The sequence below is a fragment of the Euwallacea fornicatus genome, chromosome 17 (assembly GCF_040115645.1).
Source record: "Euwallacea fornicatus isolate EFF26 chromosome 17, ASM4011564v1, whole genome shotgun sequence".
NCBI lineage: Eukaryota > Metazoa > Arthropoda > Insecta > Coleoptera > Curculionidae > Euwallacea > Euwallacea fornicatus.
Window position 1 is genome coordinate 591904 of NC_089557.1, and position 27464 is coordinate 619367.

At 47.5% G+C, this 27464-nt stretch overlaps 2 protein-coding genes across 8 annotated transcripts in view; one reads left to right on the forward strand and one right to left on the reverse strand.

Annotated features, from left to right (window-relative positions):
* Positions 1 to 22699, forward strand: part of LOC136344541 (uncharacterized) — a 41435-nt gene extending 18736 nt beyond the window's left edge. Inside the window, exons 1-12 of one of the 4 annotated variants that reach the window (XM_066292092.1) lie at positions 3964 to 4099; positions 9932 to 10237; positions 10300 to 10652; positions 12078 to 12273; positions 13460 to 13581; positions 18727 to 18824; positions 19014 to 19281; positions 19653 to 19778; positions 19839 to 20253; positions 20567 to 20997; positions 21132 to 21325; positions 21458 to 22699. In XM_066292092.1, coding sequence (XP_066148189.1) covers positions 9949 to 10237; positions 10300 to 10652; positions 12078 to 12273; positions 13460 to 13581; positions 18727 to 18824; positions 19014 to 19281; positions 19653 to 19778; positions 19839 to 20253; positions 20567 to 20997; positions 21132 to 21325; positions 21458 to 22166 — 3201 coding nt within the window. In that variant the 5' untranslated portion in view covers positions 3964 to 4099; positions 9932 to 9948 and the 3' untranslated portion in view covers positions 22167 to 22699. Of the gene's footprint in view, positions 1 to 3963; positions 4100 to 5171; positions 5417 to 5477; positions 5669 to 9931; positions 10238 to 10299; positions 10653 to 12077; positions 12274 to 13459; positions 13582 to 18726; positions 18825 to 19013; positions 19282 to 19652; positions 19779 to 19838; positions 20254 to 20566; positions 20998 to 21131; positions 21326 to 21457 lie in introns of those variants that run through there. The other 3 variants (XM_066292088.1, XM_066292091.1, XM_066292089.1) reach the window with 3 other exon arrangements.
* Positions 22700 to 23277: 578 nt separating this feature from the next.
* LOC136344550 (protein spitz-like) overlaps positions 23278 to 27464 on the reverse strand; it is a 33834-nt gene continuing 29647 nt past the window's right edge. For all 4 annotated transcript variants that reach the window (XM_066292105.1, XM_066292104.1, XM_066292106.1 and 1 more), the window contains 4 exons: positions 26290 to 26461; positions 26163 to 26224; positions 25300 to 25497; positions 23278 to 25244 (listed from right to left, as the gene is read on the reverse strand). In XM_066292105.1, the coding sequence (XP_066148202.1) occupies positions 25021 to 25244; positions 25300 to 25497; positions 26163 to 26224; positions 26290 to 26461 (656 nt within the window). In that variant the 3' untranslated portion in view covers positions 23278 to 25020. The remainder of the gene's footprint in view (positions 25245 to 25299; positions 25498 to 26162; positions 26225 to 26289; positions 26462 to 27464) is intronic.

Consider the following 27464-nt stretch of genomic DNA (forward strand, 5'->3'; position numbering starts at 1 on the left):
GTTAGGCCAGAAATTGCCCGCGAATTAAGCTAAGGAAATGCGCGAGTGCACCTTTCTCACGCTTGAGTCAGCCTCCGATATCAAACAACGCAAGTAGGTTTATTACCGTAATCTAATCTAAAGCTGTTCCTAGACTAGATTCACGTTTATTGCGTGCGAACAAATCGAGAATCTTGTTTATTCGGACTTCAACACAGTCTTTCCCGTCCTAAAGCAACGTCGCTGAGCGTTTTGCCTCACTCCGCACGTTGCGCAATCGACGTTTGTTTCCGTTTCGGGCAAGGAGGTTGTGCGCCCTTGCGACCCCAAAGCGCGACGCGCGAGCAACCGTGTCGGAATTTACCGGCAGCCCTCCGTGGCGAGAACGATTTTTGGATGCGATTCTTGACTCGATGGCGAAGGCGCACCGCACATTTAAACGCATTAACGCAAATTGCGCCGATGACGGTGACACGGCAAACGGTAAAGATGAACGAACGAGAATCTCGGCCCTGATAAGGCCGCCGAAAGATAACAATGAGCAATGACAACGGGTCCAGTCTTTCCTTCGGTGATAGCCTATCTGGGTCACTCTGCTATGTCATGGCACAAAATGAGCGATTTCGTCCCGTACAGTTTCGGATCATCTCGACGTCCCGTGGTGCGAGTCATGCCGATTTTTACATGTGTAACATTCGAACACGCAGAATTGCACGATTCCGTGAATACTTCAAGGCCGGTGCCCGTTGCATTAAAACTATTTTAATGGGTCAGTGTTGAGCCGTACCTTCTCGATAAAAACGCATTCGATAACGAAAACGGTACGACCATTTCCTGTCTCCCCAGGCGCAGCAAAAACATTGACCCAATATATTAGCAGATTGACAATATAATATTGAGTAATTACTTCGCGTCGATCAGAAATAAATAAGTGAGTGAGTCACTTGTAACGTCGGCCATATGCCGTATAGTATAAGCAATTAAAATAATTGCCGTGTTGAAACGTTTACCATACTAATGCATGTAAGAAAGTACCATGCCTCACACCTTTTGAATGGCCATGTAGACTGGAAAATGCTGTTCGGTAAACCCCGAATAACATCGCCCTTTGTCTGCGGAATATAAATGGCTTATCAATTGAACATTGATTTTTGATCGATTCGTCTATCGAACTGGCACGACAGGCAGCTTGTACCGGCCATATGGCCTGTAAATTCCTCAGGGCTTCTGCCCTGTCGGGTTCCAGTGCTTTTTGTTTGTCTGACGGTTCTACTGAATATGGTTCTATAAGTACACCATATCATGCTCGTCTATAGGCAAAAGCATGACAGGTATGTATGCATGTTCATTACGCAGCATACAAACGCCCAACTTAATATCGCGATTTACGCACTGACGCGTAGAAAAAATTTGTGCAATTTCACGACTTCCTAATGGGGACCGACGATATTGATAAGTCTGAGATTATTGATTTAATCCGATAGATATCGATTCCAGCGAGGCCCCGTTTGACCCGTCGTTAGCCCCGTAGAGAGAGAAATTCTCTTGTGAGACACAACAGTCGGCAATAGTGATGCGATTCACTGGGAACGGTTTCGATCATGAGCTGCCGTTCGTTGCGTACGGCGGGCGGGAGAGATGATCGTGGTGATAATCGATAAGGGTCCCGCAGAGGTTAAACTGTCGCGATTTCCTCGACAATATTTCACAGAAAATGCGGAATTTCTTGCGGACGGTTCCGCCCACCGCGGGTACTCAATGAAAAGGAATAAGGAAAGTCATCGCGTGTAAATCATTCCCGAGATGATGGTGGGCAGACGCAAATGCCCGTTTATCGAATGTAAATACTCTGTAAATTAGGAAATATATTATGTGTCCAACTAAGAGTGAATTTACAGGCTGCCGGTAAGAGCACTTTCACCAATCATTTTTTCGGCAATATAGTTGCGTAAAACGAGGGGTGATTTATTGCCGGTTGTGTCCCATTAGTAGATTAGCGTGACACCCACCGTTTGGCATTAAAACTGACCATCTCCCGTAAACGGCACAAGGCCGGCGGAGACGGGGGAGAGAAAACGGGCGCCCGGCTCTCGATTGTGTAACCTGCCCCCCCGGGTACTGTGCATTGTGCCGAGATTTACGGGCTGCAATCTTTCAATCAAAACGTCGATACCACCTCGGGGACTCGGAAATATTGATCGACCAGTACGACCAGGAAGAAAAACCGATTTTGTCTCCTGATAGGGGATCCGAGTCCTTTCACTTCATTGGACACCTACAGCCGTTTTTGCTTTCCCTGACTAATTATAGGTAATTTTCGTGATTCGGCCAAGTTAGATTATCGAACGCGAGGGCGGCAATTAGCGGACGAGGAAGAAATGGACAGCCGGGGGAAAGGTGGGATTTTTCGTTTTTCGACGGTTCGCCCCCGCGGGCCCTTTTCGAAAAATCCTCGCGGGCAATGTCACACCTTCAACGGTCAAGCTCGGCCGCTTCGCGACTCGGACAGCTCCCGTCGGATGTGGACCCGGGTACCGACGCGACGCGGCGGAGCTCGCGCCGTTTTCGGAAATAATTCATGTCCGTTCGCCACTTTTGCCCGTCGAAATTCGGCTTTCCGCCCGTTGCAGCGTCAACTCCGGTTCGCGTCTCTGACGAGACGGAAGGAAGGTGCCCCGATCGTCTCTCAATTGTATATTCGTCCTTGTCTATCGCATGCGATCGAAGACGAAAGGTGGTCGCGCTCGCGTCTCGGGGTGGAAACCGGCGATGAGGGACGAAGGCGGCTGGGAGCATTGCAGCCGTCCAGTACTAATAATCGACCTTCGCGGTTCAGCGACCACGCAAGACGCGTTTGAGTCGGTGCAATTGGGTTCTGCCCTTATCGATCGCCGAAAAAACCTCAATCTTCGATTCGGGAGGTTCTTTCTTCTTTCCTCTGTAACCGACCTCGATCTTACGTCTCCTGAATGGCGTCTAATGGAGCCGAACCGTTTGCGAAACCCACGCGAATGCAAAAAATTTATTTCGCTTATGTAATTTGCAGCGACGTTTTGATTGATCTAACACGCACGCAATACTGGGTGTTTACACGTGACACGTCAATAATAATTTAGTATTGCATAAGGTGCCGGCGATGAACTTATTGATCCATCTCTCGTGCAGATGATTTGTTTGTTGTCTCAGATGAGTTGCGGCCGCGCCACGATTCAATCATCCACAAGAAAATACAAAAGGCGTTCCAATTGGCTGACCAACGAAAAACTATGACCACTTCATTAGCCGGCGGTCGTCTCTAGAACTGCGGGTTCTCCAACTGGCAATTATCGATTTATAAAAGTACCAACGACTATAAATTATATCGATGCCGTATAATTTTAATATTTCGCTTTTAGATAATAGAAATTATCCCTTCTCGGGATGGAAATTATTACCTTGTTGTGACAGCCAGTGCGTGTGCTTTTTCCAATTTCGCTGCGATAAGGGATTGAAGTACTGCATTAAGATCAATATTTATGTATAATGGTGGTACTTAGTGTCGATGCCTGCAGGGGTATTTATACGTTCAAAGCAAATAACGCGGATTGCCGGACATTATTTCAATCTTGACCCTTTCGTCGATTTAATGGGCGCCCGCATGCGCGGACGCCATTCGGAACGTTCCGGAAACGGAATTACGTCAACGTTTCTGTTCTACGTTTGGCGCACGTCCCCGATTGGGACTCTTCTTCGATTTTTTTCCGTCCGCAATTTTCAGGACGGTTCTTCGAACGTCCGCGCAGGTCGACCTTTGGGACGCGTCGGTCTCGGCGAGGTGACGATCGGTGTCCCGTTGAGCACTGTGCTGGTTCGGGTTAGGTCACTGCTCCGTTTGGTGCAAATAAACCCGCATGTTCTTCTCCCCTTGGCACCGTGCCACGTGCCTTTGAAAATTCTCGACAATGAGCGCGGCTTGTCCCGACCCGGAGGACAATAACAAAGCACCTTGAACATCACGTTATCTTATCGAAACGATGCATTTATAGCTCCTAATCAACCGTAATCGCCAGTGTTTCCATTTAATCGTGGGCGAGTACATTGCTTACAAGTGTTTTCGAAATTCCTATTGTTTAGCTACAATGTAAGTAAATAGTACCAATGTAGTTCGTTGCAATGCCGTTACGTGCACATTCATAGCGAAGATATGTCCAACGAGCTGGGCCCGGGCACACGCTCGGTATATACTATGTGCCTACCGCTGCTGGGCACGAATTCGGCGTACCTCGCAGGAATAATTAATTATTGGAACAGACCGTGGCGATTCGATGGGTTTGTATCTGCGTCCGTTGCATATTGTCCGTGTGACGGGGCTCGGTCAATCGGCGCTTTTGGACAGGCTGCGAACGCCGTTCGTGCCCGTTTCTACGGGACGCACACACGTCGTGTGCGACTCCGACAGTGACAACAACAACAACGTTTCGCCCGTCTCTCCACGACAGACTTTTCCCCGTCGAATTCGGCCCCATGTTCCCCCTGGCCGGCACACCACGAGAGGTGGCGGCCCTTCTCCGTAGGTTTGTTTCGATCAGATATAAGTCACTAGTGGGCGGTTCACCATCGGACTCTTTTAACCACTATTAACCTTATCGCCGCACTGCATCTCACTTTCACTTTGCAGTGTTTCGTTTGTTCTAGCTTTTGACTCTTCCTTAAATGAGACCATTCGCACCTGCCTCGGGCGGCATAGCGATTGGGACATCTCGTTCGGAGGAGGGAAAATTTTCGATCGGTGGAGGAATCGTTCGGGCTTTGACGTTGTCCCGTTCCAAGTGCGGGGACCGGGAGGGAGGACGGCGACGGTACCGTCGCTTCGCGTCCATCCAACAATCAGCTACTGTACGGCAAATGACGACAATATTTAGAATTCGAGTGATTCATACATGAGTAACTCTCGTTGGCCGGTTCAAAGCAAGTGCAGAGCTACGGAGCTGCGAGAGGTTGGAGCGGTGACGACACCGCCTATCTCGTCCTCGTCGTCACGTGAGGGATTGCGTGCGTCAACAATGGCAATAAGCCACCCAGAAATCGGAACTTCAACCATTAAGAGGTGCCTCCGGCACCAATAGACGGTCCATCCACCCAATTGTTCTTCCATGCGATTGCGCTGTTGCCGAGTCGCAGCCTCGGCTTTTCTATACGCATGAGACTAAAACAATTCAGTTTAAAGTCTACCAATATCGCGTGCTGGCTCCCCGATGGTCGTACTTCGCGTAGGTCTTTGCCGACCTTGACGTAATAGCACTCCAGTACTAGCGCGTTTTCGGGAAGGGGGGTGTGTGTGTGTTTGTGTGTGTGTGCATGTGTGCGGGTGTGTGCGAGCAGGGAAGTTTGCCAGGGGATGTTGCACATTTAGGCAGGATGTACGGCGGTTCCAAGAGGAACCATACCGATCCTAAAGGTAAGCTGTGGCTGCGGTGAGGAGAGAGAGAGAAAAGGAGAGAGAGAGAGAGAGAGAGAGAGAGAGGCTGGCGTGGGTGCAGTCCTGTTGAGCTGTTTAGGGTCGATTTATGAACACGTACCCTCCAGCTAGTTTCCATAGGGAAAGCACGGCTGTGATCGATACCACCGTCATCAGCGTTTCAGTGGATAATTGCTGGCAGTTAAGGTTGACAGGATGTTAATGGTTTGACCCTTTCATCGGTCTTGGCAGGTGCGCTCATGTTTTGTTGCTCGCTGCGAGCGTCTCCAGTTATCACGGAAATTTCTGCTCATGCTTCTATATTTAACGATTTGCTCTTAACATCTCATTGCTTCATTACATATTTATAACTCATTGCAGGCAGTAGTATCGCAAATTGCCTTATTAATTCGGGTGAAAGGCCGCAGCAGTAATCCAGATGTTCACTCGGTACTTATTGCATTTTTATTAATAATAATCACAATAATAATAATAATAATAATAATAATAATAATAATAACAATAATAATACGGTGAGGTGAAAACTATTCCATGTATGTGGAGTTCTGTAGACACGCCATCGAGTCGTATCGGTGACCTTCGTGCAGTCTAATTAACAGTCCATATCGGGCTACTTTAATGCGATTTCGTAATTATCTACCAGCGGTAATGTAGACAATTTTTAATGGCGGCTCCAGTGATGTGGCGAGCGCGCTACCACGACTCTGAGGAGTCACAGTTTCCCGTCGAAACGATCGACGCTTCTTATCGGTCTAGATTGACCCAGATCCCACGTGGGAAACACTTTTATTCACATGCCTGTCAATTCACTAGCATCCGAGATTATTCACTAGTGGCCGGTAAGAGCCGCAGATGACCGATCGAGCCTGAATTGACTGATTAAAAACAGGAGGCTCATTTTTCAATTGAACCGTCCGGTTTTCTTCTGTTTTTTAATGGTACCAAGAATGATGAGACAGCCAGTAAACGGCACGCTCGATCAGTACCGGCCTTAATGGGGCTATCACCTGAGTTTCCGCACAACCGGTAATTAATGTAAATATCGACCTGCGCGTCGGCACCTCCCGGAGGTAGCTTTGTGGGTATTTAAGGCGATTTTTGTCATACGTTTTTGTGCGGTCCTTCCTACGCGTCCCCGTAAAATCGACGGCGTTAGATCCGGTTGTCTTCCCGTGAAATCACGTGACGATCCGAAAAATCTCAGTCGCACCGTCGGCCCAAGTTTCGCCTCCGGGGCATCCTCAGGCGCGCGATGCGTCGCGGAACTCCAAACGCTCCGAACTACGCCGAGCGATTGGAGGAGGTGGCTCGCCCTCTTGGCTCTTCCGTTTCCCAACTTGGAGAGGTGAAATTTCGACTGAGAACAGAGCCGGTTGGTCGGCGTTAATGGCGGCGATCTGGCAACTTCCGGTCCGACCGGAAACGCCCTCAACTTTCGATTTTTAAGCGCGGTGCCCCACGAGTCGTTCCTCTTTCGGCATGTAGAGGTCGTTTCCTTCATGGCGCGCTATTTTGAATTTTTTTTTGTGAAAAAACTGTTATATTCGGAGGAGGTCGCGTGCGGCTCGCCGATGCTGCGCGACTTTATGCGCAAAGGCTCCCACTTGGCAACCGCCATTTCGAAGAAATTGATGAGTGAAACGCAGCGGGAGGTGCTGATGAACAAGAAAAAAACACAGTTTTTACAAGTAGACATTTTTTTATTCCTTTGTCCTGCCACTTGGACCTGCATTTTCCGGTGTATTTTTTTTCTAAATTCGAACGTTTTCCATCAATTTCTAAATGAACGTACGGTCTGCCTGGTGCGGGGAAATTCAGCAGGAAATAGCCTAGAAAATCGCGAAGAGCCGTCGCGTCGCTATTTGAAAAACGGAAGAGGAATGGGGAAAAACTGTACTTTGGGCATTTGAATTGCTTGCAAGAGAAAAGGTGCTCGGTAAAGTGACGAATCGGCATTTTTCCCCGTGATTTCGACCGAGAACCGTGCCCGACACGCACGGCTCAGTGGCGCAGCTCGACGCGGGAAAATTCTTGTTAAATGGCACATTTTCAGACTAAAAACGGCCTCCAGATGCCGAAAAGGTAAAAGTTCGTGGGGCATCACGCTTGAAGATCGAAAGGCGGGGCCATTTCCGGTCGGACCGGAAGCGCTAGATGAACGCCATTGACGTCAGCCAATCGGTTCCGTGCTCGTATAGCTTCCTTCCAAATTCGAACTTTCCAAGTTCGAAAGCGATTGCGAGGGCGAGCCGTCTTGTCGAATCGCCCGGGCATATCAAAATCGTCTTATTCAGCATTTCCAGCTCGGTGTATTTTGACTGCGTCTGATGGAGCAGTCGGGGCCGAAACTCGGACAACGAAAGGGTTTCCACGGCTTCGGCTTGAAGTTCCAAATAGATCCGGTCCGAAAGGCGAGCGTCCCTCTGCAATGCTGACGGACCGGAACGACCCTTGACCGCGCGAGATATCGAGAGCCGCCGAGGCCGGTCCTGCGTCCGCGATTCGTACTCTCCGTTACCGATGACAAAATATGTGAAACTATTTTCGAAGATGTTTCCGGTCCTGGCAGTTTATTCACAGACGTCACAGAACCCTTTTTTTAAACGTTTTCCCGTAACCCAAAGCCGAAACGGCGCTGTCTGTTTGTTTTTGTCGAATGCACCCGACGCAATTAAACGCAATCTGCCGTGCACATGCACGCTGAATAAACACAACTCGGTTTTCCGAATAAACTAACTTGTATCGTTAAGAAATTCAAAGCTTTATGGGCCTCTAATGAGGCGTTTCTCACATTTGGAGCGTGCAAAATTGAACGCATCCATAATCTGCATCTTTCGATTTTAATTACGTTGCTTTCTTCGGCCTCTTCACTCGCCTTCGAGTGACCCCCCCTTCCCCCCCCCCTTCTCCGCCAACCGCCCGCGCCAAACCCGACATCCGCGGCGGTCAGAAAAAGGGCGGCACGGAGAGCGGCCGGTGGTTTAAAGGGTCTCTCGCACTACACGGCAAACGTGTTTGTCGGTTAATGCGTGGCACCTTTATTCGATCATCCTTTGTCGGAGGAGTGTCGCACTTCTCGATGACGAACCGAAAAACTGGGAGCGACTCTCGCAGGGCCTCCGAGATAAGCCGTCACTCGGAGGTTGACGGAAGAGAACGTGCCCCTTTTGGGTCAAGAACCGAATGTCTTTATGTTTGTCCGACCAATTAGATCGGCCTTCATGATGGGCGCACGACATCAGAATTCCCCTTGGTGCCTCGTAAGTCCTAGATATCTGCGCATGTGTATTTGCTCTCGATGATACTGGAACTCGAGCCTCTCTCCGACGTTATCAACATAATAAAAGTAACGTAAACTGAATAAATGAGTTTTATTTGCCGATAGGCGCCCGAAGATTTTTCCCGGCCTTGGTCGATAATATTCCGTTTTAATTGGCACTTCGGCCAGGGAGACATTTCATAACTAATGTTATTGCCTTTGAGACAGAACCCAGTAAAAACAGGCCCCATTAAACCGCACAGTAGTCGCTAGATTAAGCCGTTTACGCGGGCCCCGAGATTGCTACCCGTCTTCGGATGTATCATGCGAAAGCCCTTGGGCATGTCCCATCCGATCGTATAAATCTTCCAAGCGAACTACACACGAAGGCCGCCACTGTGTTATTATTGCTAACTGAGTAATAACCATTGCGGACGTTCGATTTTCAATTGTTTTCGGACGATGCGACAAAAATGGAATCGTCGGACGTAAACAAATAAATGAACAATAAACAAAATCGGATTTAAAAAAATAAATATATTTGGTATAAAACGACCTCCCCCGGATCCGAACCCGCGACCTCTTAGCTGCGAGCCAAGCGTTCCACCGTCACACCCGCGGCGACGTTGACAAATCATCGAAGTGACAGCTCGCGGCAATCGACAGCGCTGTGATTCGCCGGTTCGAATGTCTCCGAGCCGCCATTGGCCGGCCGAACTGTCTATGCCGCCGTGACGCAATACACCGAGAAAACGCACCTATGGCGGGTAGCGTGGCGACAAATGGGCGACGCTACGCGGAGAAAAAGCGCCTTTTCTAATTGGAACGTGGAGGAAAATTCAAGGTTCTGAAGCGCCGCCGAGTACTGGCGTGTGTTGCGATACGTAAAGGTGCCTGTCTAGGGGCAGAGAAAAAGGTTAATTTATTCAGTAGTGCTGTGTCCTACGCTTTAATCGAATAAGTGCGACCGCGGAATTTCAGCCTTAACGCGGACACTTTCATATGAAACTGCGTCTCTCTAGAGGTCAACCGCACAGTAAAACGCATTATTATTATTGCCACAACCTTAGTTGGCAGTTTCAACATAACGCTTTATATAAAAATTCCTTCTGCCCAGACACTGGGTCTTTAATACTTAATATAAAAATTCCTGCTCCCCATATACTGCGCACCTAACCAGCACCGAGCCACAGTGACGTCCTTGTATGACTGAACAGCAATAAACTCCCTTTCAGGATCTTCTCCGGACCTGATGCCATCTATTATGGGCGCATTCGATGCCTACTTGTACCACAAAAACGTAGATCATCCGCATAAAACGTCCACGCCCAAGCGTTCCCACCAGCTGAGCAGCTTCACGCACTTATCTCCCTGCGTGCAGAAGATTCTGAGCAACGTTCCCGAGCAGGAGATCAGCAAAAAGTTCAGTTCCGAGGAGACCCTGGGACCCAGGAGGAGCCGGCTTTACCGCAGCCTCAGACACGCGGAGAGAGCAAACGGACTGAACAAGAGTAACGAGAGTTTGGACATCATTTCGCCAGGTGAGGTGTTTGCGTCGTTGAAGTGGGGGGAGAGGGATCTAGAGGGTCCGTTTATATTGCAGGGGTCCACAAGATGCTCTCGAATTTGCAAGACTCCGAGCTGGTGATCAGCACCGGAAATCTGCACATCACCAAAGCTGCGTCGGTGAATAAGAACAATTCGTACTTGTTTTCGCGCAACAAGAGCACACGGGCCAGCAAGTGCTATTATGATAATTTATCGGGCGGCGATCGTGATAATGCGACAAACGACAATCGCATCAGTGCCGTAGAAAACAATGAGGAACATAGTGACTGTGGTGGGGGTAATTGTGAAGGGTATATGGCGACGCCTTTAGGGAGCTACTTGCATTCGGACAAAGGGATTGCCAACAGGACTCCGGTGGGCAGGAAGAATTTGGGGAAGTATCTGCAGGTTAGTGGGCAAACACATTCTTAACCTACATCTTAGAGGTTTCACAATCGACGTTCACCTCTTCGGCGCCGCTAATTAAAAGCAGACGGCCTAGAGCGAGGGCCCGTATACAAATATGATACTTTCGTAATTCCTTAATATACATACACACACAAACACTGTACGTATATTAAATTAAGGATAAAGTGAATAATTAAGGAGGAGAAGTGCTCACGTTTGGTAGGTATGCGCGCCCACGGCCAGTTGCGTCACCTACCGTCGACGAAATTATGTCACAAGTCACATTCTGCCAGTGGATAATTATGGTAACGAACGGCATCTATGGGCTGACCTTAACATTAAAAAAAAAAAAAAAACGTCAACAATTGCGCTCTTGAATTTTTTATTTTTTATTTTTTTTGGCTCGCTCTGTATGTGGGCATGGGAAAAGGGGTCATCCACCATCCGACTGGGTACTCCGTTTGGATTCGATTTTATGCAACGCAACGAATAGTTGCACATTTCAAGGCGCCATTAAGAAACGAGTGTAATGAGCGATAAGGCGCGGACTTCCTGTAGAAAAGCGATTGTCGGGCAGTCTCGTCTTGAATTAAGACATGTTTCCAGGACAATATGGTTGTTGCCTTTAACGTAAGAATGTGGCGGCGGCGGGGGAATTTCGCGTTCGTCCGATGGGTTCTTTTTTTTTTCCTTTTCGGAATGCCCCACGGGCGGGTGCTCCTAATTCGCCTGCCGAAGACGCTCGGCGGATCGCAGGTCGGACCTCCTCGTCGGGCGTTGGTCCGACGCCGTGTGCACCCGGCAATGCCTCAACGCTTGGCAAGCGAACCTGACAATCTCCGTCATGGTCAACGTCGATTTCCCCCGACTGCTTACTGCCGATTTTAGTGTCATTATTCCATACCCCTTTTTGCTTCTAACAATAAAGGTGATTGTCCTGCCTGTTATTGCGGTTGAATATTTCGTCGAAGGTGCCTGTCTCCGAGCAGTCATGTCCGGCCGATTTCGGAAGTCTTTTCACGCACCAAAGACGAGGATTCCGCCAATTTCTGTTTCGACAGAAATCGTGCGAGTCGGGCGCAGTCAAAAAAAAAACAAAAACAAAAAAAATATATATATATATATTCGCGACCGCGGCTAGCGATTATTTAAAGACAAACACGGCCAGGGGACAGCACGCCGTCCCGATCTAATCCTTATTGCGAAATTATGGAGAAAAAAAAGCGCCACTCTGCGGCTGCACGTACCTGGAGATAGCTATCTAGAGACACGCTCGCCGTGTGCATAGCTAAATGCGCTTCTCGCCTCCAGTATCTCGGGAACGATCTGTAGATGCAAATTGGCGAATGTGTCGCTTAAACACGCGTAGTGGCCTCAGTTTTTCCTAGCCGAGGACAATCTTTCATGGCGATTTTTTTCCGCCAGGTCCCCAGTGAAGGTTCCACCGGAGTAACCAACAGTACGACATCCTCATCCGAGGTATCGCGTCCAGTGTCGCTGACCAGTTTGGGGTCGTGCTCGTCGTCGGGCAGCAGCAACGGGCAGCTCCACCAACCCGGATCGGCCTATCTGGCCTCTGCCGAGAGTTTGGACAGCGACCCCGAGCCTGTGGGAAGTCAAGGTAAGTCCCGGCGCATGCTTTACGTATTTATTATTGTTCGGGGCGCCTCGACAGTTTAAGGCGCCCCTTATTTGTTTCGGACGCCGTTTCCGTCCCGTTAACGGCTAACGTCGATAATTAATGCGTTTTAATCGGCGGCAGTCGGACTTGCTTAGTGGACGTGCTGCGTCGTTTGTTAACGAAGATTGGAGCCTCAACGAAGTATCGATAAAATGGCAACCCCGCGGGCGTCTTTTGTTTCTCGTCGCCAAAAGTCGCTGTCAAACTGTGTGGGCGTCAGCTTCGTGTCCGCGAGCGGAGTAGCGGAGACGACGAGGAACGTCGAACGCAAAGTTGGGGGTTCGACCCCGCGGGGAGTCCAGATTTTTTTTATTATTTTTTTTTTTGTAAAATGTTGAATTAGAAAGTTCACGTGAACGATCCTTCGCGCCCTTGGAAGTCGCAAATTTTCCAAAAATCCCCCAACAGCAGTGTTCATTGCCGAGCGCCTTGACGCTGGAATTTAATGGCTTCTGCCGCACGCGCGCAAGTCGACCGATCGCGTCCTCCCGGTCGCTTTGACAAGAGAGCGCCGCGACGTTGCCGTTTAATGAGCGGCTTCGGTCCGCATGTTCCGACGATGTTCCACCTTGTAGGACGTCTACAAGCACATTAATTAGTGAGTTTAATTTGTCATATGGTTGCATCAAGGGTAGTGCCCACGCGATCCAAGAGCCCACGCAAATGCCCGGCGGAATGTCAGGACGTCAAAGCCCAATATGAAAATTAATACGTTTTTCTTTTCTTTTTTGTTCGAGTTGGGCACGTTAAAAGATCGGATCGACGTTAAACTTCGATAGGAAAAGTCAACATGTTTTTTAATGACCGCTCAAGACTGCCCACTGACGGAAGTTGGGGCTTATTAGTAATGTCAACCTTAACGTAAAAAGCACACCTAAAGCGGACTTGTTCGTGGTCTTAAACCTATGTAGTAGACATGCTGTGATGTCTGCCTAACCAGCGTAGGAAGCCTCGAACTTAACAAAATATTAATTATACATTCAGCGCGAGATTTATTAAGATTCGAAAAAAACTTGTTATAAATGAAGCTGTTTTATCATAATTCCCAGAAACAATCGCCACCTGGTCCGGCTGCTGCGTCTGACCGCTCCGTCGCCATTTTCTAGTTAGAACGTTTCGTTTCCAGGTTCTGCAGACAGCGGGATAGGGGAGCAGGAGCAGCCGTCCGTCAACCCCGAACAGAGAGTCCTGCAGGAGGTGCTGGACACCGAGACCGTCTACGTGGCCGATCTCCAGGAAGTCATTCAGGTATGTAAAATCTGCGTAACGTGTGCACATGTCCGACGTGATCATTTCGTGTTTTGTGGGCGTAATGTCCGAACCTTAACCCAAAAACCCATATTTACCGACAGGACATGTTCGTAGGTAAAACCGAGTACCTACTCAAGCTTATCGGTTTTACTGCGCATGCATGCATTTTTCTATCGTCTGTGAACAACAGTAGCAACGGCAACGAGAATGGTAGCGTCTGCTTATGCAACTTTGACCGGTTGGTTTATGCGCTTCCATATTTGGTTTAATTAAGGCCGCTCGGTCCGTTTCGTAAGCTCTTTGTGCAGCAGCCGCAAATGCTCCTTTTTCAATACGAAACTTTGTGCTATCGCGTGTATTGTTGCGAGATTAGCCAATCGGATTAAGGCTGACCTTTCAAATTATGGACTTCGGCGGCAGCTGGATGAGGAGATCTCTCTTTAAAAAAGAAAATTAAAAAAAAACCAACGGACGCTACCACAACGCGCCCGGAGTGAAGCTAATTTGTTAAACGCGCTGAGGCATTCGCCACCAATTGGCAACGTCGCCGGCCCAAATGGCCGCTTTTTTATTTATTTATTTTTTTATTGACGTCGTCCATCTTTTAGAACCCCGCAACCGCGTTGGCCACGTTGAAAAACAAATGACTAGTGCGGCGTTGCCGTTTTACCGCCGCGTGCGTCGCCGCGAAAGCGTTAGAGGACTCCCGAACGGTCCAGGAACGTTATTCTGGCACGCGGAAGGTCTCGGGGACTTCGGTCCAAGCGCCAACCTCGGCCAGATCTCGATTTCGAAGAAAACACTCTCGCCCTCCGTCGAGAAAAACGCTTTTATTTATTTTGTTTTTTTCGGGGCATTTGACGCTTTTCTCTCGGTCTCTCTGCGCGGAGGGTGCGAATTGGCCCGCCTCGAGGGCGAACGACGAGCGCGGCGTTGCCAGTTCTGGGAAAAAAGTTAGATCCTCGAATTCGCGCACTCGAGCGGCGCGGCGGCGCCGAGGACGGCGCGTCTCTAGAGAAAAAACGATTTTATCTCGCGATCGAATTTTTCCACGCGAAATTGCGGCCTCGTTGGACATCTGGCCCGTTACTAGATTAATCAAGAATGGCATTAAAATGGCGTAATCCCTTTAATGCTGAATAATGGCACGCAAACGCAGAACCGTTTAAAAGAGTGTCCGCAAGGTCCTTAACCCATAATGACAATGGTTCCCTGAATCGGTTACGTCACCCGGTAAGCACGAGATTCGTCTTCCTTTAGTTCCTTTTGCGTTCTTCGGCGACTTATTCATCTTTACGGAAGATGAATGTGGGTTGGCCTCTTCCTTACGGGTGTTTTTCGAAAAGCCTCTCAAAACACTGTACACGGTGAAAGTTCGCCATGGGAAAAACGACAGTTTCACGCGTTTTCCGACGAGATTGGACGCGATGCAGCCTCGGTGCTCGCCATTAAACTCATTTACTGCGGCAGTAACAGTACCCGGCGATAACCTTAGCCCGATTTGTTCCAAAACGTACGCGCGCCGAGAGAATAAATCGATTTTCGCCGGCCATTAATTTGGTGGCCGCCACGGGTCCTTTTTCGACCCGGCCCGTCCCTTCGGGGGCATTTTTCTGCCGGGGAATTCGGCATTTCGCAATTAATCGGGCGTAATTAACGATCCGGAGCGACCCGCGGACGAACGAAAAGCAGTTCTGGGCCGACGGTGGGTGTGGAAACTAGCGATGGGATAAACGGTCGTCCGTCAGGACGTGGAAACTCGTCCCTTTCGAAAACTGCCGGCGGCCCGGGTCGGAAGAAACTGCAAGACGTAGGGCCGCCCTCGTCCGTTCTGCGGACCCGCGCAATAAACAAGGACGGCCGTACGGTGCGGGACAAGTGGCGCCAGGCGTCAGTTGACAATAGCGTTCGCACAGTGGGGGCGAGCGAGAATCGCAACGGTCAAAATGGGAACTTGTGCCGGAGAGGGCAAGAGGTTCGCGTTGGGGAGGGCGGCCTGTCGGATTCCCGGTAGAAATCAATCCTGTCCAAAATTCCACAGCCCTTACGTTCTCTGCAAATTTACCGACTGGAAGAGACGAGTTTATTAGATTTGTGACCGTTTCTGCGTTGTGCAGAAAGAAGCGCCAAGTAGGATATCTGTCCACTCGAAAGTAGATCTTTTCCTTTGCGAAGACCGCGCCGCCGAGGTGGCAAACGAAAGGGCGCCTGCAGCATCGGCCCCGAATCGCAGCGTGGTGGAAACCTTCTGCATGGCAAGTTCTTATGGAACTTCGTCGGCGGCAACACGGGCGCGCCTCCTGACCGCGATTGACAAAGGCAAAATTAAAACTAACCTGTGGCGATTATTTCGAAGCCCCCTATCCCGCACGGCCCTTAGGAACGGTCAGCCAGCACCCTCGAGCGTGGCCAGTTCCAGGAGCTGCGCCTTGCCCGTAAGGGTTCCGACGTCGCCGCTGCCGGGCGGACTTCATCCGAACGGCGGGCGGCCCGTTCGCCATTTTGTCGGGATTCTTTATTTATTTGTTATTAATTCAGAAAAGTCGTTTCCATTATCGTTTCTTCGTTTAGCCGACGGAGAATACAAACGACGCACATCCGAAGAGTGTGGAACAATCGTTCTTTCGGAGTGTGGCCGTTTTTTTCTTATTCGCGCTTCCAACGTGCTATCGACGGTTAATCAAGTCTGTCACCGTTAAGTTGTACAGTTAGCACGTTTCTCTTGTAACTAAACATCGGACAGCTTCCTTATATTTTACATTCCACCTAAATGGTTATAATATTTGCCGTGTTGTTATTATTTATTTATTTATTTATTTGTTTATTTTTGTTTTATTGCCAGGGCCGTGGAATGCCTGCGTGCACGTGTGGGCAGAGCCGAGTCTGTGGGAAAAACTTCGCGCCGATTTGAGTTATTATTTTGTGCCGTTGAACCCTCCTCAAGGAGTCGTTGTTATGATATTCGTCCGGCCAAAACGGCGCCGTTTAGACAAATCGCGAAGATTTATCGGATGCAACCGAGATTGTGTTACGGCTTCGAGCGGATGTATCTTTTCGCTTTTCGTAACACGTTTGCATAACCAGCGCAATTTCCTGATACACTCGGTTTTTCTTTTGCCTTTGTTTTAACGTGATATTTTCCGTTCGGGCGAACTTTCTACGTTCGATCCTCGAATCTAAATCTGGCCGTGTCGCGAAGAGCGTTTATCACGGGGCCCACGGGGCCCTAGGGAGGTACGCGCATGTAGACGCGTTGACCGTTACACTTGCTTTCGGAAACAGGTTCGAAGACTAGTAGAGCGATTCCAATAACACCACTAAACCCTGCGACATGGCAATTGATTTCCGCGGTGGGTGGCCCCAAGTGATTTACTCACCAACAACACCGTATCACGAAGCCATCAAACAAAAGGACGCCCGTAGTGATAAATAAGACTTATCACGGCGTGTGTGCGGGCATTATCTGAAAAACGCGCGCTCGTAAACACGGGCCTTAAAGACCGGACTCAATTCCTTTTGACGGGGATCGCGTCCAACGGCAAAGAAGAAAGAAAAGAAAGAAAAAAAATGCTTGACCGGGCCGAGCTAATTAAGCCCGGTCCATGACGAAATTGTTGTGATAACTCGAACTGTCGCTCGCGACGTTGGACGTCACCTTTCGCACGGCCGAGGGACTCCGGGCCAGCCGGCGAAGATGACTCACCGGCAGGGCATCCATTATCCACTCGAGGAAGGTGGGTCAGGTTAAATAATTCTATCTGCCTCTTAATCTCGGTAATAACTCGGACTACGACAAATTATAGTGTGTGTGGTCATTGCTCACCGAAAGCATTGCCAAAGCCTTGAGGGGGCTTCGCCTCCGTCGCTGGCGCCCGGGGACGGACACCGGCAATAAATAAGGCACGCATGGGACCGCGGAGGTCCTTAATTACGGATCATGCGGGAACTTTGACCTACCTCGCAGCTCGGGCACCGATGATCTGCACAGTTCGAGTCGCCGACGGCCCGTCTCCGCGCATGCCAACTGGCCGGGAGGACATCGCGGTTCACGTCAAACCGGGCCCGAACTGTCCGAATGTCGCGTTCGGCCGGCGTCGGGGAGCCTCGGGGCGCGACCCGGCCGCGGGCGCTGCCGCGCGGCGGTGGCAAATGACGATTACGACGGCCAAAATTGGAATTTTTCCCATCGCGCGGGACAAATTGCGTTTTATGCACGTTCGCACATCTCTTATTCATTCGTCATGCGTTTTTCGCACGCATCGTGATTCATCAAAGGCATACGCCGACGTCGATTGTCCGCCCCCCAGGGGGGGAAACCGCAGTTTTTATTTATTCTCCTGTTGCAACCTAATGGTCGTTCCGTTGTGACAAAACTTATTGCGGTTTTATCGGAAGAAAATGTCGCGCGTGTGAGGTCGTCAGTCGCCGGAGGCGGGCGCAACGAGCGTCCTTCGTCCCGAGCTCCCGCTGGCGGACGCGAAATCGATTAGGAATTCCTCATTATCGGCAATATTTTGTCAGTCCTGTTGAGCCGCGCCGTTCCCGCGCGCGACTTCCTCCTCGCGTGCGTTCATTATGCATTAGATAATTGTCAGTTGCATTAATTGCCATTAAAATGAATTCATGAAAGTCAGTTTTAGTGGTATGAGCGAGTGCGGCAGATTTCCTGTAGCGATTTTTCATGCCGCAGCGGAATTCGCTACGCTTTTCCCCGCCGCGGCCGAGGAACGCGACAAATTTTCCTTCCTAATTCCGCGGATTCAAAACGGTCTTCGAAGGAATTCCACCTATAGACATCGTTTAAATATTTCCCACTGAATAAGGCCACAAGCGAGCAGGCCTGGTAGCCGGTGGCCACCGATTATTCTAATTTTAAACGACCAGACGCAAAAAAGACATAAATGGGTTATCTAACTCACGCCAGGCGCCAAAGAACCATATTATTATTAATTTCCTCATAATTGCTGGATAAATATAATAAATGAAAGAAATTTGTAATCGTAATCCATTTCTCTTCTGAGCGGCCGTTCCCTTTGATTTATATAAATAATTGTTTTATGGTGCGTGTATACGCCTTACTGGCGGCCTTTGCACAAAGAGCTCTTGTTGCTGCAACGCTATGTAGAATAATATTTGTTACAGGGCTATTTGGGACCGTGGAGGAACGACCCGGAGTGCCCCCTATGCGACCACTTGCAAGACTTATTCAGCAACCTAGAAGAAATTCACGAATTTAATAGGTGAGTATGCAAATTGCTGGACAGTTCATTTGCACGCAGCGATCCATCAATCTGCGTTAGTTAGCAAACAGAACCCGATTCGGTTAATTGGACATGTCACCATGTAATATTCAGCATGCCAATGGTGTCATTATCGATCGCTCAATAAGGATCGTTTACAATTAGATGCAACCGTTTGCTCGTTAATAGGAAATTCCTGGAAGATTTGCGGAAAGTGATCTCGGACCCCACGAAGACGGCGAACGTGTTCATTCAGCACGACAGCGGCTTTCGGGTGTACAACGAGTACTGCGCCCGGTACCCGCGCACCATGGAGGTCCTGAGCCATCTGCAGAGAAGCGAGGGCATGTCGCCCTTGATCAGGGAGAAGCAGTTGCGACTGGGCCATCAGCTGCCTTTGGGGAGTTACTTACTCAAGCCCGTGCAGAGGATTTTGAAGTATCATTTGCTGTTGCAGGTGAGTCGGTCCGGGAGAACGTTGGCCGCGAACCTGGAAACGATGTTGCAAATTGTCCGCGCCCGTCGCCGGCGTGCGAGAAACATTCCGGAGCAAAAAGTCGCTGCTAAACGTTTTTTTCCCTCTTCCTTTAATTACGTGTAATAAGCAGAGACGCACGCGCCCTCTAGGTCTGGTAGGTCGCTTTAGAGGTGGCGTTTTTCTCAAGGGGAGCGGACAGTTTGCACGGCGTCGACTCGGAGCGTCGCCGCGACCAGTTTCGGCCGCCAACAGTAACGTTTTTACGCCTCGGAGGCGTGTAGATGTACCAAAGTTTTAGCCCTGATTAATCGGCATTGCGCGACATCGATTTACACCGTGTATCATTTCAGAGACTATCAAAGCAGTGCGAGCCCGACCACAAACCCACCGTGGATTTGGCCTTGGCAACGATGACCTCAGTCGCCTCTGACATCAACAATATGAAGCGCAAACACGAACACGCAGTACGAGTTCAAGTAATTCCCGCAAACCGAGAAAGCGAACGCTTTTTATTCTAATTTGTCTGCTTGAATTAGGAAATTCAGTCCCAGCTCTACGGCTGGACCGGCGCAGACTTGACCACTCTTGGAGAATTGATCGCGGAGGGCACGTTCAGGGTACAAGGTGCCAAGGGCCGCAGGCACGTGTTCCTCTTCGAGAACGCCCTCCTTCTCGCCAAGAGCAAGACTGACGGCGCATTGGCCTACAAGACACACATCGAGTGCTCCAACTTGATGCTGGTGGAACAGGTGCGGGGGGAGCCGTTGTCGTTTCAAGTGCTCCCTTTCGACAACCCCAGATTACAGTGCACCTTAAGGGCCAGGTCTCCACACCACAAGCGGGAATGGACCTTGCAGATCAAACGTGTGATTCTGGAGAACTACAGTGCTGTGATACCGAACCATGCGAGGCAGCTGGTCATGCAGTTGGGTCAGGACGTTCAGGATGCCGGTAGGAATAATGTGAAATTGTAATGTAAATTGTCTGATCCCACGCTCAAAGTGAGAGAGAAGACATTCTAAAGTAAATGCTGCTCCAGAACATCTACTTGCTCCCTCTAGGGCTTGTCCAATTGGTTCGGAGGTGACGTTTTCGTAAAAGGGGGGTAGAAGGGAGGGAAAGTGTTGCGATACGAGAGACGTTTAGGGAGCAGTTGCGGAACTACGAACACGGCAAATTCGCCATCTTTTCGAAAGTTATTATTCTGAGACTTCTCTAGCGCGTTCGTCGTGTTTCAAACGACTTCAGGCAATTCTTTTTCCAGACGATACGTCGATCGGAAGCTGGTCCCCGTTGAAGTACAGCTCCACCACTCCCCACTACTTGGAGCGTCGGTCGAGAGTACGCAAAAACCGCGAACTCTCCAAAGAACGGTCCATCTCCCAGGATCGTACCTTCACCACTTTCGGTAGCTGGAGACGTAAGTCCGAACCGGGCGTGATCCCGCAGCCCTACGACTCTAAAGTGATACCCAAGAGGATCTCAAAACTAAAGAAATCCAAAGAAATTGGAGCCAGTTCTACCTTCTACACCGATTTGTCTGATTGTGAAAACTGCGATCTGGCCTCAGAGTCCGTGGAAAGTATTCCCACTCAGTCGGAGTCGCCCAAAGAAGAGTGCCAGCAACAGTCACCCCAATCCAACCTAGAAAAGATCGTTTCCGATTTGTTGATGCAGAAGCAGGATTTCCATAAGGTGAGTGGCGTTTGCGTGCTTGTAGAGCTTTCAAATACCATCGCAAGCACCGAAGCAACGTGATTAACAAGTATTCATCCATCCGCCTTGCACACTAACCGAAAAATCACCGGTTTTCCTGCGCTGACTTGCAGGTGTTCAATAGGGGTCCCCACCAAAAGGAAAGGCATCCTAGGAGGAACGTGACGAGCGAGCCTGGGCCTATTTGGTACGAAGAACGACCTCAGTTGCCGAGCAAAGCCGACTCATTGCCGCGTTCTTTCCAGCTTAATGAACCGCCAGAAGAGGGTGGCGAGGAGGAGACGATTGGAGAACCCTCGAGAGAAGGGTAAGTCTGAGCAAAAAATTGTCGAACCGCTTGAAACCGATGAACTCCTATAAGAATCCTTGATGTCTTTAAAATGGGATGTCATCATGTTGCTCGCAATTCTCTGAAGATTACACACATTTTCAATTGCAGTGATCTGTCGTCGCGCCTCGACGAGACCGACCACCCTGAATACAAAATCTACCGCAAAACTCCCATCCGCCTTAGCATGTTGCAACGCATCCGCAATATCATCTTCGAGGAGCAATGCCATTCGCCCAAGTATCCCTCCAACAAACCTCGGGGCAGCAAAAGCACAGGAGAAAAACTGGCCAATCCCGACTACGTGGACCCTCAAACTTTGTTCGTCAACTCGCGCAACAATAGTCAAGCGAGTCTGAGTCTGGATAGCGGAGTAGCGAGTGGCAGTTTTGACGTGGCCGACGACGACATTATCGGACGTCTGGACATGTCGCTGAACGAAAAAGAAGTATTGAAGGAGTTCGAGAAGAGATTGAGTGAGGGGAGTAGCAGACATTCGCCCAGTGACAGCTATTATGAGAGCCTTTTGGAGGATTCACTTATAGACGAGTATGAGCGGGATAAAGTGACTGGGAAGTTGGTGGTGAAGTCGGACAGTTTCAGCGATAGGATTATGTCTTTGAGCGGTGAGGCGGCGAAACAGGCGAGACCGAGCGTGGTTCGAAGGCCTTTGAAGGCTCCTCCACCGGTTCCGGTCAAGCCTTTAAGGCTGACCAAAAATGGGCTCAATCAAAACTTGTCCGTTAAGGGTAAGCCTGCGGAGGAGAATTCCAGAGTCATGTACAGTTACGTGAAGGCCATGGTTGGACGCTTTGAGTGACTACAAAGGCGCTGGAAGATAAAGTACAACTAAATGGAAGTAAAGTCTTATGTCGGTGACAATAATAGTTGGATGTAAACTCTGAAACCGAGACAATTTTATTGGACCAAGTTTTTATTATGAAAGTTCCTGTACATAACGATTGTGCATGACGCAACCCAAATAATTTTCCGTACTGTATCCTTTAGTATTTAAGTAATTTTAAAATCCTCCCGGGCTAATATGCATTTTCATAAAATGTATAGTTAAGTTTTAATTGTTAATGAAGGTTTCGATCGTTCACTTAATTAAAGGTTAAGTTACTTGAACGATAGAAACTTTCGAATATCTATCTAAAACCGTTAAGTCTGAAGAATTTACTATTTAACCCTAATTTAGCCATAATAAACAAATTATTATTTATGAGAGAAGAGGAATTTTACGGTTTAAAACGTGCCAAATAGAGTGTATGTAAGTGAATTTAAATTATTGTTGATTATAACTTAGCTACTAATATTTTTTTGAAGAAATGTTGAATAAAAGTGTACATTTTATTTTTCTTGCTTTTTAATCTTCCCAAGTTTCGAACAAATCATTTACCATACTCTAAACATTTTACTCGAAATGGATCATTTTGCACCAGCAAAACGCTGAGAATTTTTCGACAAATCAATTTGCAACTTTCCGATACGAAACGTATCATTTTATATCGGGAACACAAAATTGCGAAAAGGTATGTACATTTAGTTCCTACGAATTTTTGAACAAATCAATTTTCAACATTCCGATACGAAATTTATCGTTTTATATAAGGAAGGCAAAATTGCGAAGAGGTGTATTTAGCTCCTATGAATTTTTGGAGAAATCAATTTGCAGCATTCCATCACGAAATTTCACATATTTTATCAGGAATGCAAAATTGCAAAGAGATAGGGTATATAGTTTCGAAGAATTTTTCGACAAATCAGTTTGTAACATTCCGATACGAAATTTATCATTTTATATCAGGAACACAAAATTGCAAAGAAGTATATATATCAATTAATTTTTTTCCGCTTCTCGTCAAATTCCCAACTTAGTAATGACTATTTATCTTCCTGCATTGTTTTGGTGCTCAGTTAAAAAAACAACGTTGTTATCGTTTATCATTTTATTTTAAACATTACAAATTACTGTGAAAAATAATAAACAAGAAGTATTCTAACATTTTTCAAGGTAGGGAAGGAGTCGTATGTACAAAAATCGCACATTTCTAAATACATATTGATTTAAAAAAAAAGAAAATACGTGACATATAACTTACTGCTGTCGAATTAAAAACTACATCTGCCTGGCGGAAAACGTAAAATAACTTACATAGATATTAAAAAAATATCATCTACCGTTACAAATGAAATTACATTTATTTATTATTAACATTAGTAATACTTCGAAAGTGTTATAGAGCGTAACAAAACCAAGAGAAAAATACTTTTAACAGCTTTGGTTTGGGCAGAAGAAAAATACAATGAGGCACTATTTAATTAAAAACAAAAGAGGTAATATCAGACGCAAATACCAAAAACACAAATATTTCTATTGAAAAACAACAAATGAACACAACCTGACAATACAAATTCTCGCGGTGTCCTAAATAAAAATATTTGCAATTTTGGTAAGTGCACAAATTTCGTTGTCTCGTTATATTTTTTATTACATTATTGACCTAAAAATAAGAATAAATTCTACTTTATTAGGAACCAGGTGCTTATACACGTAATGCAACTATTTTAGCTACTTTTCATTTATTGCCAATAGTGGGAAATGCTCATTATTATGGGGTGTTGCTCGGAACCTCCAAGATCGATACAACAACGAACTAAAGCAGGACGAGTATGTACTTTGATTTCTTCAACACCACCCCGCATAGTATTTGGAATATTACGATGATTATTAATATTATTATATACGGCATATCTACATTTATACATTAAAGAATAATTTATCTGACCCCAGGCCGGATTTAGACCCTAAAAATCCGACGTTACAAACGGGCGCTACACAGCAAAATAGGCAGATACAACAAGTGATAACAATCATAACAAAGTAGCGAGGCTTCATTCTTCCATTCGACATCTACTCACATCACTGGGAATGTAATAAAAACGTTATTACGAGAGTTGAGATTAAAGCATGTGCGAGTTGTTTTTGAAGCAAAACTCAAGAGCATGCCCGGACTTCCTTCAAAAACAATAATAACACACGAGACTGCAGAAAATATTCGTTTATAATATATCACACCACTACGCATCCGTTAAAAAATACCATCGGCTTAGGTGCTCGTACATACATATTTACACAATATATAACTATTATATTTTAGTTCAGCCTTACATTAATCAGACTTGCTATACATTGTATTCTCCCAATAATTATTGGTTTTCGAGAACGATCTTCTTTATAATAATTGTCAGGGTTGGACTTGCCGCACAAGTAGTGATCATCCCACCCTCCTCCCCTAAACACTAACCCATAAGAGAACATAAACTAAAAAAGGAGAGTAGCTGTTCAGTAAAAAGAAAGACAGATAGTAAATAAATAAATAATAAAACTTATTAATCAACATTTGTTTCCTCGATTTCATTCGCCGCCGACGCAAAAATAGACCTCTTCTTCGATATTAAAAAAAATATATTTACTAGAGCAAAGCTGCTGCGTATAACAAAGTGCCTTTTTTTAAATTGCCACATTTGCGCTAAATAATCATCTCCATACACGTAATTTCTCATTATATTACTTTTCGAATATTTATCACTAAAGCACAGAGTTTATCTTTTTCGTTTCGATTCGCGGCCCACCAACAATCAATAAATAATATAAATAAATAAAACCCTTCTCACACTCCCCAAGGGGGTTCACCTCGTAACAATGTCTTTGGGAGGTCGCCCCTGTCGTTCGGGATTCCCCCCTCCGATCGCTCCACGTCCGGATTGGGCAGCAAGTTGGGCTCGTGGGGGTGGGAAGGCACGTTGTTATTGCTCGCTTGGTGATTGTTCGCATGGTGGTGGTGGTGGTCCCTATAGAGACTCACGCTGCTTCGGATAGGCACTAAGTTATTACCTACGTGAAATTTTCGGCATTAACGCTGTCTCGAGTAGAAAGGGAAGAAAATTACCTTGAGGTCGTATTCCGAATATCCGTTGCCGATGGTGCGGTCCGGGCAGACCGTCCACCTGATCTACGGGGGCAGCGCTTTTCTTCCGCCTACGCCATCTGAGATACGCCGCTAAACACAGAATGACGACCGAAAAGACGGCAATAGTGGCACCGCCTGCTATCGAGGCCGTTTCGAGCATGAGACGTTGATGGGAAGCTAAAAAGAAATACGCGTGTGTACACAGCAACTTTCAAAATTGTACTTCTAAAAGTAGATAGGTTTTTTGCTGTAATGTAGTGCTTAGAGATCTGTGTGAACAGTGAATGACGATGAAAAAAATCTTGTAATTCTCGACACACGCCGAACATCGGAACTGGGGCATTTCGACCCTTTCAAGAAAAAAATTCTACGTGGAAGACACGATTTTATGAAATAAATGCCGGCGGAAAGGTTCAAACTAAGACTGACGAAAAGATTCTTGACACATGGTGAAGGCCCACCTTTCCTATTTGATCACCGTCCGAAGGCATCGTTTTCTTGACGCATGGCGGATATAGAAATTACGTGATTTTAAAAATTAAACTGGATAATGATCGCGTAATTCCGGCGTCATAGTTTTATCTTAAAGAAATTCGCATGAAGAGGGTAAATACCAGTTTTGTGAACACGCATACCTGGTGGGGACAACAAATAGAAATTCGTATCACGCGTGTGTCTCGGATAAAGAATTCGTTATCAGTAAGACGTTCGATAGTAAATAGCAAATGGCTTAATCATCGCCCTACGATTGCGAGACATTTCGCTTGCACGGACGTGTAGTTCTAACATCTTCCAAACTACCACCCCTGACGTCATCGTGAATGGACAAATTGGACACTTACGTATGTAGGACCCGTCTAAATCTTTGTATTCGCACCGCGAGCCTTGATAGCCTTCCGCACACCTAAAAAATAAGATAAAATAACGATTAATTCGACTTTTCTCTTTTCCGAGATTCGGGGTACTTACATGCAATTATACAGCAAACTATCCTGGATTTTGACGGTGAAACAGGTAGCGCCGTTAAGACAGAACCAGGCGGCGTACGCGGGGGGACACGGATACGTCAGGAATGTGATGTTGGGGCGTGGGGTGGGCGCCGGGGGCCGCGGTTTCGGGGTACTCCTCGACGAACACGCATCTGAAACGAACGGGGAGTAAACGTTATTAAAAAAAATAATGAAATAAAATAAAAATAAAAATAGATAAAAATAAAAATAAGTAAAAAGTTGCTTCCGCCCGCTCTCCGCGGTTGCACCGTCGCCGGTGCATTCGGAAGGTCAGTAGTACCGGAGTACCGGCGACGAATACCAAACAGCTGAGCTTCCTCTCCGACATCATCGAAGCTCTGTGCTAGCGCCAAACCACATTACTTCCTGCGGAAGGGAGGAATATGGTGATTCATCTAAAATCTAAAGAAAGCACGTTTCTCTTCGTTTCAAAAACGATTATGCAGCACAGTGGTCCCCTGCGGAACTTAAGCTCAATGCCCTGCTGGCTTCGTGATGATGGCTAATTAATCTCTTTTTTTCTTTTTTTTTTTTTGGGAGAGTAATTTTTATTTGGGACAAAACGAGGAGTGACAAACAGGAAAAGGGCAATTTGACGCCACGGCGGAAATGCTCGTACGTCGAATGGCTCTTTGATTTTTCATCGCCGGGTTCAATATTTGAATGCCCTCGTATCGTGCCATCGGGACTCCTTATGCAAATCCGCGATAGATAGACCGAATAAGGCGGAGAAGTGGAATCATCTCGGCACCATAAAAGAGCAACATTAGACCGCCCACAAGAGCCAACCGAGTCTAACGCCCCCTCTAACCGATAATTTGCGCAAATATTTGTTTTGGCTAAATGACAGGGCTTCGACCGCCGACTCGACCCTGTCATTAGGGCAGCCGATGACGGCCCGATTGTTCGCGTTTGATTTGCTCCGATAGAGGAAGCGCAAAGGATACGAGCTTCTCGCGTAGAACAGTGTGACACGCCGACGTCTACGAATTTTTTTGAATTTTGTCTGCTCGAAATTGCGGTCCCGGCCACTGTGCAGTAAGCGACGTCCATCTGCACCTGACGTTCGAATGTTTCCAAGTTATATCGCTGACGTCATTGCCGGTGACATGCGGTTAAACGAGGATAAAGGAG